Source organism: Triplophysa rosa, linkage group LG2, assembly GCF_024868665.1.
Source record: "Triplophysa rosa linkage group LG2, Trosa_1v2, whole genome shotgun sequence".
In the NCBI taxonomy this organism is placed as follows: Eukaryota; Metazoa; Chordata; class Actinopteri; order Cypriniformes; family Nemacheilidae; genus Triplophysa; species Triplophysa rosa.
In genome coordinates this window covers 2,844,769-2,858,490 of record NC_079891.1, presented here as the reverse complement: position 1 = coordinate 2,858,490, position 13,722 = coordinate 2,844,769, and the positions used below count along the sequence as shown (strand labels likewise).

The window sequence follows — 13,722 nt, the reverse complement described above, 5'->3', positions numbered from 1 at the left end:
GCCCTGGTTTTTTCAACAGGGTTCATATTGAGATCTTCAATAATATTGACATTCTTAAGATCTCTTTTGAAACTCGAATGACAGAGACGTGTATTAGATGTCTGACTGTTTTCTCAATAGAAATATCTGAGACGCAGATGAGACTTTTCCATTTGCTCTCCGTTGAAGTCTAGGAGAAATAACAGAGATCTCATCTGTATTTTATTCTTCTGGGTGTGTGTTCCTCTGTTTTTAAAAGCCTGTCATTCTCATAGCTATTCCGCGTCACGGCTTTGTTAAATAACAGCGCTGGAGAGATGCGGACGCATCATTGAAAACCTTTCAGTGACTGTTGACAGTGGTGTATGTGTGTGTATTTGCTCTATCTCAACAGGCAATTAAAGTGCATGAGAGAGTGTGTTTTAAAGGGCCAGCGCACATTTATGCACATCGCACATCACTACAAAGCAACTCTACTCGACCCAGCGTGTAAGCAGCCGAAGTGTTAACGTGACACACCAGATGACTAAATGCACAATTACGCTGTCTAAGACTCTTAGTATTTATAAAGGAGACGACGTTTTCAATTGAGGCTCACCACTACAAACCAGCATGAGCTGGCTTTCTATTTTCACTGCAGCGACCGAAAATACATCTGCCTTCTGTTCTGGCTGACAAGCAAAGCACGTCGGTTAGCCAACGCTGATGGAAAACCACCAGCGTTTATCCTCTCATTCACTGACTCGTCTTTCTTTTGAAGAGACCAGAAGGTGATTTCCGGTGAGCTGGAAGCTGTGTTTGCTTTATGGTGTATCGATGGAGGCTGGTGTTTTTATAACATGTATTCTCCTCCTCTCCGTTCTGGTGACATTATCCTCCCCCCGTCACCCTCACACGCACGCTGACCAGGATGTGACTCCGTGCCTCACCGCCTCACTCCCGGCATTCCTGCACCAAGCACACAAACACACCTCTTGGGTGCTGTGTGTGTGTGTGTGTGTGTGTGTGTGTGTGTGTGTGTGTGTGTGTGTGTGTGTGTAATCGGGGTCACGGGCACACCTGTGCTTAAGGTACAGCGCCGGCATGTGAGGAATGTCCATCTGCGTGATGGTACAGGTCCTCCGACAGATCCGAAGAGCCCTTAGGAAATCAATAGAAGAGCAGAATGTTTAAAAAACGCTATTTTTAGCTCCGCATGTGTTCAGGGTCATTCTCATAACGGAATGTTAAAATAAACACAACTCGAGCACAATTCAGTGGGTTTTGCTGTTTCTAGGGACTGGTTGAGTACATGTGTACATACATGATTTTTGTGTGTACTCTAATGTACTGTGAATTTAGTGCGCCTTTTCTGTCAGGAAGTTGAAGGAATAGCTCGTCTACTCTGTTGAAGAAAATGTTTTGAAGAATTTCACGTCCAATGAATGTCTCATGGTCATTTGTAATCTCATTCGTACTCAGAGTTATTACACGTTTTTGTACGATTAACATTTTAGGAATTTATATGAATTGGATCTTCATCTCGTAAAATTCGCTTGTTAAGTCGTAAGGACTGCTGTTCTGTTCGTTTATGTCATTTATGTTCAACTTCTTGTTTGTTCAACAAACTCACGGTGTACACTACAGTCTCCAGGCTCACGGAATCTCCAACATCAATATTTTAATAATTTATAACAAATTGAATCACTGTTTCGTTATGAAGATGAAAGGTTAGGACCGTAGTTTTCCGATAGTTTTACAGCGTATACTACTTAGGCTGTAGGAGGCTACATGTAACCTGTAACATGTGTTATGTCACCAGTGAGCAATGACTGTGCTAATGCCAGTTCTGAGATCAGTCTCTTTTTGGGTTGCATAAGTTAAGGTGCTTGATTTATGCATATTAAGACTAAGAATTATGTTAAATAAAGAAACTTAAAGAATTGAGTTTAGTTAACTTAAAAATACATCTTTGTGCACTTAAAAATAAGTTCTGTCTACTTAATTTCATGAGGAGGATGAATGAAATATTTAAGTCACACTATTAAGAACTTTAATTTAACTGTAATCAAAACTTGAAAGTTCTGCTAACTTAAACCAAGAACCTCTTAAAACGCAAAAATTTTGAGGCAACACAATTTTTTTTGAGTATTCCCAACTTATCCGGGTTTACAGTGTAGCATTTTTTGTTGTTTGCCTTTAACATCTAATAGAGCGTTTGGACCTAGAAAGCAGTGGTGTGTGACGTCAGACTTTTAGATAGTTACACATTTTTTAATTGTGACACAGCGCGTATAAGGGGCTGTTCACATTTCGCGTCTTTTGCGCATGCAAGTTCGTTGTTTTAAATGTAGATCGGCAGCAAGCGCACTCAAATAGGGAGCAACCTTGTCACGGCACGCATGCCATGCAACGGGGTTTTTTTTATAGGCACGTCGGCGCCGCATCGAGATGAAAACATTTCAACTTTTCAGAATGCCGCAAGAGCATCGCAGGTCATGTAACAAGAACCAACCAATCAGCATCACCTTTTCCAGAGCAACATAGAAAAGCTCAAGCGAAGATGGAGGAACAGATCATCACAACATAAATAAATTTAGTAATGGTGTTTCGATGCTGAAAATTTATCCTTTACCGGAACCTTTGCGACGAGCACGGCTCATGGTTGCTTAGCAACGGCAGATGTCAGGAGAGCCAAGCTATTGAGCACTTGGGATCGTGATTCCAACAAATGTTTCACTTTCGTCACTTGACTCTCGCTGCTCTGTGCTGCGGGCTGCGCGTTGTAAACAAATATGAACAAGGCTAAAAGAGGCATAAAACCTTGCACTGTACAGATCAGACTAGCCTGACTTTATAACTGTGTAGTTTGCGTTGTATAAAGGAGACGCGCCTCACTTTATAACTCTTTTAATGAATATAACGTCAGAATCAGAATACGATCAAGCCTCACTTAATAACTGTGAAGCTCGCGCTGTACAGATGCCTGAATTAATAACTGCCCAGCCCGCGCTGTATAAAGATGCGTCTCTGCACAGCTCGTGCCAGACGCGCCTCACTTTAAAATCAATTCAAATTTGTTGGATCAGTGTGAATAAGCCTCAACGCGCCGAACATCAGATCACTCCTGAGATAAAATGTCAAACGATGTCGCCCAACCATGCGTCGCACAGATGGTGGGATTCCTCGCGCTGTCCCTGGTGACGTCCATACCGTCGACCTTCTGACCCGCTGGGGGAACGGCTAACGAACTTCTCTTCCCCTTTCAACTCGGCCCCAGCGGTCCAGATGAGGATGGAGCTCGTATCAGGGTCTCCTTTCAAATCTAACATCTGATTCTAAATCAAAAGATATTTGTGAAGTGTTGGGACTCTGAGGGCTCAGCAGGGGCTGATGGGGGCTGAGCCCAAGAGAGCCGTCACTGGGCCTTTGCCCCGTTCCCAAACTCAGACGTGCATGCATTCACACAATGAAGAATGACATAGCGAAAACGACAGGACGTCCTGTAAAAGACAATACGATAACAGCGCGGAGCGTGTGGTGTCCATCTCCACTTCCGTTGTGTCTTCTGTCACACACTGCTTTGGGTTTGAGTCACCCCTTAACCTTTTCCTCTTTTACGTAAAGATGCTTTCGCAAGTGCAGTTTTCTTGCCCGTGTTGACGTATTTTCCTTTGCAGGAGGAAGTTGGGAATATTTTTGTTTTAAGGCTCTTTGAGACATTTTAAGGCATCAAACAAAAATGCAACAATAAGATATTTTGAAGATTGTTGGTACCAAACAACATTGAACTCCATTTACTTCCTTTGTATGAGGCATTTCTCAAATTATCTTCTTTTATGTTCCAGTCTAAAAAAGGCATAAGGTTTAATAAACGATGACCACATTTCAATTTTTGAGTACACAGGCATACAGACATTCTCAAATTTTTCTCGTTTTCTTGTAGAATATAGATGTGACAAACTTCAGCAGCAGTTGGAGCGATGGCCTGGCGTTTTGTGCTCTGTTGCACACCTATCTGCCAGCACACATCCCTTACCAGGAACTTATCAGCCAAGACAAGGTACACACGCCGTACACATCTGTTGTTTCGATGGAGGTTATAGTAGCGAGTAGTCTCCAGGCTCGTGCCCTCTCTCTTTTTTTTCATGGTACACAGCATGTTAACAGGCATTGCTGACCTGCCGCTTGTATCGAATTACTGCCTTCTGTACATTACTGTTGACAGAATACATAAACAGATGGCATATAGAGCAGCGTACACCCGACGTACAAGACAAACAAACAGCGCTCACCTTCCCCTGTGCTCATTCAATCACACATGCACATACAAAGAGCCGTGGTCTTCTGAGCTGTGACAATAATAGTGATTACAGGAAGAGATGGTACATTATGCTTTTGAATTATTCACGAAGCCTCGTGTGTTGTGAATGTCAAGGCTAGCGAAAGGCCTCGTGTATGGCACGTTCATCATGTTTTGGAGAGCTTCGAGTGCTGCTGGAGAACTCACATCTGACGTCTGCCTGTTTTCTTTAACTGTAATTAATACTATGATGGTCAGTTGCTAGTTTTGCTAAATAGAATCTCGTTTTTTTTGTGAAAGGGACGAAATCTCACACTGGCTTTCCAGGCAGCTGAAAGCATCGGCATCAAGCCCTCTCTGGTGAGTTTACATTTACAAACGCACTTTTATGTTTTGTGCTGACAATTCTATTTATAGATTTTCAAATTATATTTTATTAAAAAGTAAATAGCGTTATAAATGTAATTTTAATTGATATTATCACACGGCTCGTTGGAATGCTTGATTCTGATTGGCCAGTCGCGACATTTGCAGGTTCGTTATTCCCAGATAACAACCTCTCAAAACGTATAACACAGTAACCCGGATGCAGCAAATCATTTTGACAAATATGTCTTTTAATAACATATATGACATTATATTTACAAAAGATTAAACCAAATTGCCTGTTCGTCATTTGAACGTCATTTCTTACCTTAAAACCGAAAGAAAGCTTTTCCTGTAGCTCAGTGGTTTGAGCATGGCACTAGCAACGCCAAGATCATGGGTTCGCACATAGTCAGAAAAAAAAAAGTATAATACAATGCAATGTAAGTCCCTTAAATATAAAAGCGTCTGCCAAATGCATAAATGTAAAACGGCTTTTCCTCGTGGATGGTCAGCATTCGGTAAAAATGAGCTAATAAAATATTTCAAATTCACATTTGATGTCTATTTTTTTCTCATGTGGCAAGTAGCCGTGTAATAAGCGGGATAATGTACAAGCAGCAGGCTGTTATTGCGAAATAACGTTTCGCAATATTTCGTGTCGGGTCCTGATCACACTGTCGGGCTTAATATCTGTGATAACAACCGGCTGCCTGTACATTATCCCTTACTTATTAGACTTTCTTTTTGCTCAGTGAACGTCACTTTAGAAACTTTATACCAAGTACCTTTTAAAATTTGTGTATTTTGTAGGGCTGTCAAACGATTAATCATGATCAATCGCATCCAGAATAACAGCTTGTGTATTTACAATTCAAATAATGTATAAATGTTTATTTATATTATATGAATTATAATTTTTTTCTTAAATATATGCATGAATATGTATATTTTTATAAATACAAAATTAACATGCACAGTTCACATACATACTGTATATTATGTAAACACAAACGTTTATTCTGCATGCGACTAATCGCAATTATTCAAATAAAAGTATATAAAAAAATTATAAATCTATATAATATCACGATAAACTCGCATCAAAATTGATTTGATCAAATTATTTATTTGTGTAAAAGTTTTGTCAAATGACACAAAAGTGTGGAAATTGTGTCCTCTTTGAATACTTCTGTATGTTAACTACTAAAAACAGAGGTATTTATTTTAGTATTTGAAATATAATTTCCTTTAAAGATCGCAATCAAACACAATACATAATCACATTAAATAATAATGAAATAAAGTGAGAAACATGAGCTGTATGAGTTTATTGTTCACAAAAACATATTGATTACAGGAAACACAAAGTGATACTTAATAACCTTTGGTGTTCCATTGAAGTAATTTGCACATTGTGAATCTCTGCTTTGTGCATTTGATCCAGACTAACACATTTACATACACATAGTTTGCATATGCATCGTAACTGTGAGATGCAGCCAAACATTTGACCGCTGAGCTGTAAATTCAGCTGCCAATGCCTATATAGTGTATAATGCTCCATTCACAAATAATAGAAATCTGTTGTCAGTCATAGCGTTCTTTTTCCATCCTGGAGGAAATAAACGGTTTAGCACACCCTGTTAAATCAGAGCGACTCAAAGAGAGTGATCTTTATTGTGCTAAGTAAGCATCTACTGAGAAAATACGTGTAAATTCACCTGACAGCTGTGACATGCTGAAACGCATCAGCATTTACAGAGAGATTGAATCACTCATACTTAAAGATTATACAATGCCATTTACCTCTCTGTTCACAAGAGCCAGAACATTCACATAATGGCGTCACTAAATTTTAAAGAAGAAAATGAGATGAGTTACAGTAGTGAAGTAAATCGTTTGCTGAATTGTCTTTCACCTCAAAATGAAATAAAAAAAAAACAAGAAATTGTAGTTAAAAGAAAAATTAAGCTTTAGGACCATTAAAACATCTTCATTGTGATATTGTTGGTGAATATGAACTGGTAATATTGTCACAATATTTTGCAAGTTTGAAACTTGCTCAACCAACTAACAAACAAAAAATGTTGTCAGCAGATGTATATCAGCTTGGTTGGCATGAATTCTCTTCTTAAAGTGGCTGCAGATGGGTGCTACTTTTTTGTCAATGAATGGTAGAATTTTTACCTTTTTTCATTTGGCACAAATAAAATACTTTTTATTAACTTGCAATTGTACATTTCAGTTGTACATTAAAATAATATATGTTTTTATTTTGCATCACAATAATAAAAAATATTTATTTGTTTGTTTATTTGGGGAATAACAGTAATTGAAATGATTTTATTAATATTAATATTTTTTTTTTTTATATTCATATTAAAGGTCCGATGTGTAATTTTCAAATGCAATATAACAGGGCTGCACATAAATGTCGCAAATGCTACATAAAAATCGGTCTAATAGTGTAGCACGCGTGCGAAACAGTTTGGCAGGTGCATTAGACAGAGCTCGTTTGTGTGAAGTGCGATGTCGTTGTGCTTGTTCGTGTGTGAGGTTAATTTATAGCGCACCACTATTTATTTTCATTTTTATTTAGTTTTTGCAATTAACACTTGATTCCCGACTGCATCGAGTCCGGTGATCTAGAGCCCTATGATCTGTGCGATGTGGAAAAACATGGAAGGAATCACGAAAGCAGAATTCTACTATTTAAATATGTCCTCTGCTTGTTCTACGTGTCTATGAGTTGCAAACTTTAGCATGTTACAAGCGTGACACTTGTGGATTTGTCTGTATCTCACTATACAAGGGCATGAACACGTGAACTTCATCCACCGAGTGTTTTACTGTTTGAGTGAAGTTACCGTCAAAAACACACTGAAACTCAAGCGTCCTTGCAACAACCTGTCCAAGTCCTAAATCCGGTTAATTTCAACCAGATTAAAAAATATTTACTTGTAGTAAATTCATAAACTGTAGGAAACACTATAGCATACTTTAATATTTACAATAGTAGGGTTCAAATATACTGTAGTACACAATAATTTTACTGCAGTTTAATGTAGTAAATACTATAGTATACTGCAGTATTTTTATGGACAAATGTATTCACTACTGTATAGTAAAGTATTGAAGATATAGAACTCTGAAATTTTAAAAAACTAATTTGGGAAAAACTAAAATTATATGGCCCTAATTTATCCATTTGTATAACGTCAATGTCCTTTTTCAGTTACCTGTCTATTTATGTGATGACCTGCACTTTTGTTTTTTTAAAGATGATAACAGACGTATACTTGTGCTACTATTTGGCCTGTGCTACAAAACCTTAACCTCTGTAGCACCGATAAAATGTGCAAAAAAGTTAACGTACAGCCCTGTTTAATATACTTAACTATGTGTTCAGAGGTGTATAAACCCCTTACATAATGAAGCGTTATGTTTTTATTATCTTAGAATGAGCTATTTCTATCTACATACACCTCGGGTCCCCTTACATGGAAATCACCATGTTGTTTCTACGGTAGCCTTAAACGGACAAACTGCTCTACTGAACGCGTTTCGTAAATACGTATCTCCTTCAGCAAAGAAGCAAAAACGCTACTACATCTTAGTCCTGTTTTAGCCACCGTAGTGCTTCAAAAGGGAGGGGTGAGCGGTGGAGTGAGCCATTGGTTGCTATTCCCAACCTCACCACTAGAGGCCGCTAAATTTCTTTCACTGGACTTTTAAATATGAATGTAATTTTTTATTATAAAATGGTGGCTTAGAGGTTCTTAGTCCTTTTGGTTGTGGGGTGATGTTTGACATTTCTCCGCAGCTTTCGTGAGATTCTTCAGTGAGTGAGTGATAGTGTCCGTCTGCTCTTGCTCATCTCTGAGCACCATCTGACCCTTCACACTTCCATCCTGATGTTTCCCAACAAAAACAATCACCGGACACAAAATAAAAATCCCAAGAATCCTGCTCACCAATGTCAATGTCACTCTGACCTGCTTCACTTTCCAGCAAGCAAAAGGTTCGCGCTTTGAGATTATAACTTCACCTCTCTGTGAGAGTGCTATTGAGTCATAGATGTAGTGACTGATCACCTCTTATCAACTCAAAACAAGACATTCATTTACGTGTGTGTGTGTGCTGAACTCTACACTTGCCGTGTTGAACATGGAGCAGAAATGACGATGAATAGACGTAATGACCCTCTCATTGCTCTTGTTAATGCGCCCTTGAGAACCATCGAAAGGTTCTTAAGCATCAATGACCTAAGAAGAGCCGCTTATACAGCAGAAAAGCTAATGGAAGGTGATTATGAATAGGAGGTGGTGAGAAATGTCGATAAATGCATCTGTTTTCTTCACAAGGGCACTATTGAGATAAATCGTGTTGTAATTTACATCAGGCATGAGTTTCTATTAGAGATGGCTAAAAATAATCTGTTTGGTTTATATGAATTGTACACAGTAGATACAACACAATATCCAGATCTCGATATATCATTCTGTCTTTGATGTGTTGCTTTGTGCAATGCATTTCATGTCAAAAGATTAGTAAAAAAATGAGTGACCTGGAGCTGCTTTGACTTCTTCACCATATTTTGAGTTGACACATATTGCTCAAGATGGTTGAGTTTGTCTCTTGCAGCCGTCGTGGCGCACAGACACACAACAAACACATCTAAGACGATTAGATTCCTGTATCTGTGTCACATCCGTGTGCGTGATGATATTGAAATGAGGTCAAGCGCTTCACGGGCGTTGAAAGCATGGGTTATAGAAGACCGCCGGTCAGCACAAAATTTTGTGCTTGAGCAAACCGGAAAGAGAGCAAAGGTCAGGGCCGAACATATTAGATTTGTGCTACTTCTCCCTATCCCGTATGAGCTGTTGATATAACTGGGCATTGAGAACAAGTGTGCTGAGAAAGAGAACGGTGAGGAAATGCAGGGGAATGTGTCGAAATGCCTCACCGCCCGCTGGGCCCTTTTTAAAGTGAACTGTAAATCTTTAATGATTCTGTGGGTTCCTATACAGCCTACTACAGAAAGTTCCACTAGACGATACGGACACGTGGAGGTATGGCTGATGAGAATATTAAGGCAGTTAGTAATAACTTTATCACAGTGTCTTGAGCGGGATGCCGCACGTTTCAAGAATAGAAGAATTTGTTATACGGCACGAGAATGCTTGAAAACTCGAAGGGGAAGAAATTCAGCGAACAGTTACTTAGATTTTAGACGGTTTATCAGAGAAAGTATTGCACAGCTTTAGAATATAGAGCACAACTTACAGTATGAGCTTTTGCTGTATGTGAAGGAGCACATTTGAACACTTTTTAAGAACAGATCGACCCATATGCATTTATAATAGCCAATACTAGTGTGTAAAACAAACAATGTGGCCGATATGAGGTCTATTTAACACAAACGTAATTGACGTAAATGAAAGAAATACAGACAATAGTTCATGCACACGATATCACAAAAATTCTGGATAGTTATATACGAGAGAAATTATATCGAAATTCAAACATATTATTTATAAGAGATATCGGTATGTAAAGTTAAATACAGGTGTGGCACCATTTTTTATTTAATTAGCATTTGTATTGTGGTCATTTCAGTTCAGTGTCTGTTGAATTTCAACAAAATCAAACCTCAGTAGTGACATAAAGTCATCCAACAGCAATGTGAAAAACCGACGGCATGAAAATCCAGGTTATCACATAAAACATTTTTTTGTTCCCTAAATACATACAGAAATATACTCATACGTGAATCTGACCTTGTTTTCTTCGCAGTATTTGAGGTCTGAAAAAATACAGAACGTCTTTTTCTGTTATTTACAGCTGTTTCTCCAGTTTTCATTTTCTGCAAATAAATGCAAATAGAAAGATTTTTATTTGAAATTTGGGAGAAATATTGTCAGTAGTTCATAGAATGAAACAAAAAATGCTCATTTGCCTAAACACACACCTAGAAATAGTGAATTCAGGAAAACTTGATTTAGAAATGGTCTCTGCATTTTTTCGCCGGCTGTATAACAGCATCACAGACCTCTTACACTTCATTCAGACTCATAATGTATATTGACTGTGGATTTGGGCAGAGATCTGTGCTCCTGACTGCCTGTAATATGTGCCCTGTGGATGTGATGTAATTGGCTCCTGCACATGTGATCATTATGACCCCTCTGCCCTGCTGACCTGCTCTCTTAAAGCCATAATCCCCATATCTCATCACCACAACATTAGCGGATGACTGGAAAATCCAATTTCCAGCACAATCACTCTTCCTTAGAAGAGGAGAGATCTGCGTGGCTTGTGGATGTCGCAACCTCTGGCGGTCTGTGAACGACCTGTGTTCGTCTCCTGTTTGCCTTCTGTTGTGTATTAACTGTCTGTCAAAAGTCTCTTCCAGGTAAATGCCTCTATGCTTTTTCTCTCTCCGTGCAGGACATAGATGAATTGATGCACACGGACCGACCAGACTGGCAGAGGGTGATGCAGTATGTGTCTCAGATCTACAAGTACTTTGAGACGTAATTCCGAACAGAAGGATGGGGAAGATGGAAGCGGCACCAAAGCACTTTTCTGCATCGGTTCAGTTTAGTCTAGTTGTTTAATTGTTGGAAACGCACACACTTCTCATAATACCACGAGCATATAAAAACATCTCAAACAATCGCTTTCACATTTCACTATTACCTACATGTACACACATATTAATATACCTAGAAAGTATTTTTAATGTTTTTGTTTTTCCGCAAATTATTTGAAGGACTACAGTATGAAAATGAATTTAATATGCTTTGGTGGAAATGTCTCTGTAGTTTTGATATAGAAAAAGACACATTTCATTTAAAATGTTCCAATTTATCAAAGCATCCAAACGCCGATCATTTCGCTATTACGTTGAAAGCAAGTCAGAAAGTCAATATCTGATTGAATCCTTTGAGACATTTCAAACCATCATTATTGATTATTTCATGTTCATTGTGCCTGTTTAAATGACATTGAATGTGTGTAAACTAACAACGGTTGGGAATGAATGTGGAAACATTTGGAGCGTGTCAGCTATGCATTCTGTTTCGACCAGAAAGCGGGATGGACATGCAAAAATAATATTTTTGGATAAGAGTAAAATATGTCAAACGCATTTCTGTTTTCAGTTGTAACAGCTGACAACACTCTCAGAATGTTTTGTATGGAAATGCTATTTATGAACTTTATACTGTTGAATATTTGTGGATGAGTGTGTATGTGGTTAACAGAGAATAATAATAAAGTGTTTTGCTTGATTGTTTGTTTTCGAGAGTCACATTAGGAGTAGAACTTGCTAATGTAACATGAAGAAAAACAAGTGAAATAGTGTTTTGACAATAAAGGAGTTGTACTGGCACCGGGTTTTATAGGTCTGTTAAAAAGCAGTAAAACAGATGTGTATTGATTGAGTCCACAGAGATACAAAGTGTCCATAGTGTAAATGTTTAGGAGTTCCCCAATATTATCACTTCACTCACTCGTTACACATTCCAAGATCTCTGACAACTCGGCAAACATAAATACAATCAATGCTTGACACATCAATAAAGACAAAAATAGAATTTACAAAGCAGATTTCGGACCGTATGCATTTTAAGATTAACAAGTAGAATCTCAAAATACTTCACATGATGTCATTGTAATATTTGCACATTCTGATTTTTTATATGAAATAAAATTAGCATATAGCCTTTTTCATATTTATGTTTAGTGCATTTGTGATATTTGCGTGTGACAAATATGAAATAAATGTAAAATAGATCTCGACTTTACAGAAGTAAGGGTTCGTCTTTCAGTGCACCGTCGTATCGTGTCTTCTTACCTGAACAGACAATGTTAACAAACACACCAACCGCATCATTTGTACAATAATTCTATAATATTACCTTTCAGTTTGACAGATCGTGCGCGTGGGCGTGGTCACGTACAGCGCACGATTTTTTTCCTGTTTGAAAATCCATGTGTTGCGCTCCCAGCGAGTCAGATGACCGCCGCTTCTCCAACATGCACGAGACCCGATTCCTGTCCAGGAAAACGAGGAGAAGCCACTGACATTAAAAACACTCTTCATATGAGGGTAAGTCGTCTCATCCAAACCTCACAGATAGTCTTGAATAACTTTTGCGTCAACTTCTGGGTAGAAAACGCACCCCGAGGGTCTTCAGCGCAAAATGTCATCTAATTTAAAGACATTCACGTTGTTTTCCATTCAACAGATGGCCGTTTCGGCAAACCACAAACTTTGGGATTACTGCAGAAGACCGGAGATGTTTGACGCGGTTTGTCATTGACGCGCGCAGATATGGATTCTCTGTACATCGCTATTGAGCTGGCGATCGCGCTCGTGTCTATCGTGGGTAATGTGCTCGTGTGCTGGGCTGTGGCCATCAATTCGACTCTCAAAAACGCCACCAATTATTTTCTGGTGTCTCTGGCCGTGGCTGATATCCTGGTCGGCTGCCTCGCCATCCCGTTCGCCATCACCATAAGCATCGGGCTGCGCTCGGACTTTTACGGATGTCTCTTTCTGGCGTGTTTCGTTCTGGTTCTGACACAAAGTTCAATATTTAGTCTCCTGGCGGTGGCCATCGACAGATACCTGGCCGTGAAGATCCCCCTGAGGTGAGTCTCTGACGTTTTAGCCTATCATGATCCTTACACTGACCGGAAAAACATCGATGTATGGTTCTGCCGAGGATCTGTTGTTTCTATTACCGTCTGTCTGAGATGTCTTCTGCGTTTTAAAGATCGAGCGTTTCACATCTCTTTCGAAAATTAACCATAGTTTTATTTCAGTAAAAGTTTAATAGCCGTAAAGTCCGCATAAAAACACTGTGGTAACGTGTAGAATATACTATATTTAAAGTAATTATACTTCACTCTGGTGTTCTGTAGTCATAACTATAGCAAATTGATAACCGGTAGTAAAAAATGGTAGTAGTATTTATTTAATCTAGTAAAGCACTATAATATCTACGAATTTTCAATAGTAAAAAATACACGTTAATAAATTCTGTCAAAATACATTCTTGTTTGTTTATGTTCACCCG

At 38.7% G+C, this 13,722-nt stretch overlaps 1 protein-coding gene across 1 annotated transcript in view; it reads left to right on the top strand.

Moving 5' to 3' along the window:
- The window catches only part of specc1 (sperm antigen with calponin homology and coiled-coil domains 1), an 87,893-nt gene that overhangs the window by 70,033 nt on the left and 4,138 nt on the right, over positions 1-13,722 (top strand). Inside the window, exons 13-15 of the mRNA XM_057354250.1 lie at positions 3,905-4,021; positions 4,562-4,621; positions 11,084-12,749. Coding sequence (XP_057210233.1) covers positions 3,905-4,021; positions 4,562-4,621; positions 11,084-11,173 — 267 coding nt within the window. The 3' untranslated portion in view covers positions 11,174-12,749. The remainder of the gene's footprint in view (positions 1-3,904; positions 4,022-4,561; positions 4,622-11,083; positions 12,750-13,722) is intronic.